The 6,569-nt window shown below is 43.5% G+C and overlaps 1 protein-coding gene across 1 annotated transcript; it reads right to left on the bottom strand.

Annotated features, from left to right (window-relative positions):
* Positions 1 to 4,421: 4,421 nt before the first annotated feature.
* Positions 4,422 to 5,357, bottom strand: LOC100339693 (olfactory receptor 10D1B). Its single transcript, XM_089304136.1, has one exon. The coding sequence runs from the start codon at positions 5,355 to 5,357 to the stop codon at positions 4,422 to 4,424; it is 936 nt and encodes a 311-aa protein (XP_089160262.1).
* Positions 5,358 to 6,569: the final 1,212 nt, after the last annotated feature.

Genomic DNA, 6,569 nt, shown 5'->3' with positions numbered 1-6,569 from the left:
TAAGGGCCTGGAGTAATGAGAGAGTTGTTGCAGAGGTCTTGAATTTTCTACGGAATTTTAAGGATTTACACAGTTTATAGTTAGTTCATGGTTGAAATCAGATGTGTACCTGGGTTTGTAGTCTTTTGGCTTTCTTTCCCTAATTCTTTCCCCCATATCTGCTCTGGGTGGGGTTGATAGAATCTTTTAACAGTGATATGGGTTACAGCCGGTGCCGCAGCTCACTAGGCTAATCCTCCGCCTAGTGGCGCCGGCACACCGGGTTCTAGTCCCAGTCAGGGCGCCGGATTCTGTCCCGGTTGCCCCTCTTCTAGGCCAGCTCTCTGCTGTGCCAGAGAAGTGCAGTGGAGGATGGCCCAAGTGCTTGGGCCCTGCACCGCATGGGAGACCAGGAGAAGCACCTGGCTCCTGGCTTCGGATCAGCATGATGCACCGGATGCAGGGTGCTGGCCGAGGCAGCCATTGGAGGGTGAACCAACAGCAAAGGAAGACCTTTCTCTGTCTCTCTCTCTCAAACTGTCCACTCTGCCTGTAAAAAAACAAAAACAAACAAACAAACAAAAAAAAAAAACCAGTGATATGGGTTGTAGTTACTTTTTACCAGAAATGCCTTTTGTTTAAGCAGTATATGCTTATGTAAGGAATTTCATTATTCCCACACTACTTTCTCATTAATCCATTCTGCATTTCCAAGAGATTTCCAAGTACTTTGTTTCATCCTCAGTAGGTGAAGAAATAGAGGTGTTGGTACTCTTACCATTTAAAGACAGAAAAACAGAGCTCAGAGTCTCTGTCAGCCTACTTTCCAGTTGGAATTAAATGTCAAACATTTTAGTAATTATGGCCATTACTGCCTCTCTTACTCTAAGTGATCTAGTATGACATATAATAATGCTGTTCTCTTACATTGAGTAATCATTTTGGTAAAGGTAAAGTTAGTATTCATGATGATTTCCCACCCCTAAATTGCAAACTGAGTGATTAATTGGCTATTTGTTCATTTCAACCATTTAAAGTAAATCATTAGTGCTTCAGGGAAAAGCAGGGAATATACAGATTAGTACTTCTTTGAAAACCTCTGCCCTCAATACACCACCTTGGCTTCACTTTCAGTGTGCATTTTCCACTTTGGATGCCCATACTAGTTTTGCTCTCTGGGAGCTGCAGGTAAAACAAACTACAAAAATTTAATTCAGAGTCGGCATCAGTTGTGTTACAGATTTAAGGGGAGCACAGAAAAGGAACCGTGACTGGAGAGTGCAGTGGAATTTTGCAGAAATTGTTGAAGCGAACAGAGAAAGCTCCTCAAGAAACAGAAGGCACTTGCTGTCAGGTCTCCTACCCCCCTCTTAGGGCTGCCTGAGGCCATGTGTGAGGAAACGCTGCTGCTATAGCCCATTCATTCAAATCGCCCTCTGAACCTCTCCTTCAACATTCTTGATCTTCTCTGGTCTTCCTGGTCTTGAACCTTAATTCTTTGTCTTGATATGCCCCGTGGAATACTTACTCTTCTGGGTGGCCTACCTGAATTAATATTTCATCTACGGAAACTTTTTTGTTAAATGTGTCTTACACTGCCCCTTAAAGATAGAAAACAAAAATGCCACACCCACCATCAAACCCAATGTGGGCCTCCACATCCTAGTCATGGCCCGGCATTCTAGGTTCCTACTTAGGTAGAAAGAGTTACCTGGAGATGTGGACACGCTCAGCATCTCAGAACAGAGGGATGAGCAGAGAGGTGAATCGGTTGAAGAAGATAGGGCTAGAGTCCTTTTGTTCAACACAATTCCCCCAGTCCTGTGACAAAGGAGTTCAGCTGGAGACGAACCCTAAAAGCAGAAGGTATAATGATCCCTTTATCTCAGAAGCTATTTCCTTATAAATGAAAAATGGTTAAGAGACACCTGCCCGAGAAACTTTCTCACTCTATACATTTCTTTTATTTCTTTTTATCTTTTCTTTTTTTTTTTTGGGGACAGGCAGAGTGGACAGTGAGAGAGAGAGACAGAGAGAAAGGGCTTCCTTTTTCCATTGGTTCACCCTCCAATGGCCACTGTGACTGGCGCACTACAACCGGTGCACCGCGCTGATCCGAAGCCAGGAGCCAGGTGCTTCTCCTGGTCTCCCATGCGGGTGCAGGGCCCAAGGACCTGGGCCATCCTCCACTGCACTCCCGGGCCATAGCAGAGAGCTGGCCTGGAAGAGGGGCAACCGGGATAGAATCTGGTGCCCCTACCGGTACTAGAACCGGGGGTGCTGGCACTGCAGGTGGAGGATTAGCCAAGTGAGCCGCAGCGCCAGCCCACTCTATACATTTCAAAACAATTTGAGAAGTATGTTGCCTCTCTCAGGAAAATATTGCTCAGCCATTCTTCATCTCTAAAAATCAAGTAGAGCAATCCCTTCACCACCCCTTCTATTATGTCTTTCTTCTGCCCCAGGAAACTGAACTCTGTGGTCATAGGATGAATCATGGGACATTCCAGTTAGTGCAGTGTCTGTTTATTTCTCCAGCGGACTCTGATTTCCTTCAGGAGGGCTCATTTTCCTTCGGGGGTGGGGGAGATCATATCTTCCTCAGCCAAAGCAAAACAAGGTATTCGTCCGATGACATCTAAATAAGTGAAAATGAAAGAATAATGTAATCTTGTCCTTTGCAGCAAGATGGGTGAAACTGGATGACATCATGTTAAATGAAGTAAGCCAGACACTGAGAGAAATACTGTATATTCTCCTCATTTGTGGAGCTAAAAACTCAGTTTGAACACAGAATGGTGCTTACTAGAGGTTGGCAGGAGTAGACAGAAGGAAGTTGGACAATATGTACTAAATCAGAGTTGGATCAGAGGATTATGGGGGAGATTGTAGTTCACAACATCCTAGAAGATATTGTATAAACAAATAGAAGAAAGAAGTAGAAAGAATTTCTAAACCTCTAATCCTAACATAATTTCAAAGAAGGGGAAATATTAACTTACCTTGATCAGATGCAATGTGTTTATGTTAAACACACACACACACACAGAGAGAGAGAGAGAGAGAATCACAATTATTATTAATAAATGTTAAAAGAAAAAGGAATCTGATTCTATATTTTATTCTCAGCAATTGTTGTGTTTCTGTTCTGAGCAGCTATAAGCAGGAAATTGAAAGAGGACCCGGAGAGGCTTGAAAAGAGCTTGGCATACACTAAATGATGTAATTTGAGATATATTTGCAGCTTCCTGTTTAGGCTCTTACTTGCTGAAAAATAGCACTGAGGGTGTTTTAGGAGCTTAAGGGGAAAAAAAGCCTGTCTCTCTTCCTGGAGAGTGTACTGGCTCACCCCACTGGTTGTAGCCACAGACACAGCACTGCTGGTTGGGTCCAACATGTTCCTTGGCTGCTGTGAGTCTGAAAGGTGAGCTCAGGAGGAAAACATCGCCCTTGACCTCTGACTTCTTCTTCCATCACCCTCTCCCCTTTGTCCCGTCCTCTCTGCATCCCTGTGGGAAGAAACCTCACAGCAGCCATGTTTCTCAGGTGTGAGAAGGATTCTGAATGCACTCAGTCATGAACACAGTAATTCACTGCATAGCACAGTTCCCATTCTAAGCATTTTATCCAGGAAATAAGCAAATGTAGGAACATGAGGCCAAATCAAATGATTTCAGTAAACAGAGAAGCCAAAGACCAAAACAACAGCTTGGACTCATCCCTCATTGCCTCCTGGTTGTACTGAGCAAGAAAAAGAAAACAGTCCAGTTTTCTAACACGAAATCACAGCACAGTTACCCTTCCATGAGTTCACCTTTCTGCTCTCTCTCAGGGCCTGATTCCAGGACTAATACTCACAGGCAAGGTTAGTAAGTCACAATGAACCATGGTATTTTGGCCTCACTCCTAAGACACCTGCCTCCTGCCTGAGCCAGAAGTCTTCCTGTTTATACAATTTATGTAAAATTCAGAAGTAATTGTATGCTCTTGGGAGCCACAAAGAAGTACCGCTGGTGCTTTTTCAACAATTTTCGTATCCATATAACAGGAGCTTAATCCAATGTGAGTATCTGAGGTGCATCACTATAACCAAGCAGAAAAAGGGCCAGTACAAGAGGGAAAAGAAGGCTTGAAGGAGATGAAGGAGGATGCAGAAAATAAAGATTGAGAAGCAGAAGCTCTGGGTTGTTTTGCATGCTGGGAAGAGTTCCCTCCTTCCCACATGAATATTATAATATGCACAAAGAACACAAGTCCCGGAGCCAGAAAAGCAGTCCTAGAGTCTTGCTCTTCATGGTGTGCATCCTTGGACAAGTTACTTTTACTCTTCCATCTTGGTCCCTACAAATAGAGGTAATAATATCTGGGTGCTCAAATTCAAAAATATCTTTGAGAACCAAATAAAAATGCCACACAAGCTATGAGGTGTGGTTGGTCTCTCTTTACAACTTCTCAGGAAGAAAGCCCAGCTGATGCAGGACCTGCCTTAGTGATGATTTCACCTCCTTATTCCTAAGGCTGTAGATCAAGGGGTTCAGCATGGGGGTCACCAGGTTATTCAGAACCTGAACGGTTGCATCCAGCGAGGGGCTTGGTGTTGGCCTTAGGTAGATGAGGACCACTGGCATGTAGAAAAGCAGGATAGCCGTGAGGTGGGCACTGCAGGTGGAGAAGGCACGGCGTCGGCCCTCTGCAGAGCGGATCTTCAGGATGGAGAAGACAATGCGACTGTAGGAGGTGAGGATGAGAAGGAAGCAGCTAAGGGGCATGAGGCCCACGCTGATGAACCCCACCATCTCCAGGGATGAGGTATCTGCACAAGCCAGCTTCAGCATCACTGGGATATCACAGAAGTAATAGTCCACATCATTGGGGCCACAGTAGGGCAATTGGAAGGTGAGAGTGGTTAGAAAGGTGGCCTGAACACAGCCAAACAATGAGGTCCCAGTGGCCAGGATGGCACACACTCTGTGACTCATGATAATCGTGTATCGCAGAGGGTAACATATGGCAACAAAGCGGTCGTAGGCCATCACTGTGTACAGGAAACACTCAGTGCAGCCCAGGAAATGGTAGAAGAAGAGCTGGGACACACAGCCTGCATAGGAGATTGTGCGGCTGTTCCCTGAGAGGTAGAACAACATCTTGGGGGAACTCACAGAAGGGAAAAATATATCAAAAACGGACAACTTGCACAGGAAGAAGTACATAGGAGTGTGAAGCCGAGTGGAGGAAACAATTGCTAGTAGGATGAGCAAGTTCCCCAGAAGGGTGAAGATGTAGAAGGACAAAAACAGGACAAACAGCATGGTCTCCAGACCCTCTGTGTGTGGGATGCCCAGCAGGATAAACTCTGCCACCATGGAGATATTCCTCATAGCTGTGAGAAAATCAGTCCTTAAAAGGAACCCAAGACACAAAGTAGGAACTCAACATCAAATTGTCACGCTTTATGCTGACAAATACTTTGGCTATTTTTTAACAAGCACCAACCTGCTCATATGTCTGGAAAAGAAAAATCTCTATAACTGTATCAGGTCGTAAGAAAAGCCTATTTTAGAGGCCCAGTCTCTCCAGCTCCTGGAAGGAATGTTTTGCAAATATAGGTGGTTGTCCTCTATGAAAAGATCAGGAACACACTGAAAATGTTCTCAAGCTGGTAGTTTATTTTTTTACCATAATTTTATTCTCTTTGAGTGCATTTATGTTTGAACTGCCATGCTGTCTTTAAATGACAAGCTCCCACTGTTCATTTCCTTCTGAAAAATAAGACAAAAATGTGTAAAAATTAGAACGCTTAATAAGAATCCTGATTTTTGCAATAATATAATTTCAATTTACATTATAATCGCAGGTTTAATGTTTTCTTTATTTTATATATCTACAATGTAGTTCTTTAAGCACCTTCCTTTAATATTGATTTTCTGCAATTAATGCCAAATGAATGTTTTCTTAAATAATATTGTTGAATAGACTAGACTTTCACAGTCTATGATCCCCAACTATGAAGTGATGCTGCTGATTATTCTGGGACTTATGGCAACTCTGAAATATTAATCAAAAGAAATAGTAGCAGTAAGGAAAGCATCAAATTCATGGGACTGTGAGGAAGCAAGAACTATAATTACCCATGTAGAAGAAAGGCGAAGAACTTTACTAGCAAGTCAGGTTACACAGCTGACGAGCACCATATGGCACCTAGAATACACAGAAATCTCGTCCACTCATTAATCAAACAGTAATAACAATACACACACACTTACTTCATTTAGTGCATACATATTGTTTGAAATACTCTGGGGCAGAGGCTAACAGAGAGGCCCAGGCAAAACTTGGAATACTCACACCATCCTTCAGGGAACATGACCATGTTTTCCAAAGGAACCGGACTTCACATTGATTGTTTCTGAGCAGACATAGTGTGTTCCATCCAGAGGAGCTCTTCCTAGAACTGAGTCGTGTAGGGCTTGTACAGAGGAGACCTGCACGTACTCACTCTCTATGGATTTCTCTTAGGAGTTCTTTTATTTCAGATCTCTTTAAGCCCTACATAGAGTTCAGTGATAGCTCTGAGGGAGCAATTAGTTTGT

The sequence above is a fragment of the Oryctolagus cuniculus genome, chromosome 1 (assembly GCF_051225735.1).
Source record: "Oryctolagus cuniculus isolate XC-2025 breed Fujian yellow rabbit chromosome 1, ASM5122573v1, whole genome shotgun sequence".
In the NCBI taxonomy this organism is placed as follows: domain Eukaryota; kingdom Metazoa; phylum Chordata; class Mammalia; order Lagomorpha; family Leporidae; genus Oryctolagus; species Oryctolagus cuniculus.
Note: the sequence above shows the minus strand (reverse complement) of the source record. Positions and strands in the feature narration are given on the sequence as shown.

Coding starts and splice junctions, on each gene's coding strand:
- LOC100339693 (XM_089304136.1), bottom strand. CDS start 5,357: ATGAGGAATATCTCCATGGTGGCAGAGTTTATCCTGCTGGGCATCCCA.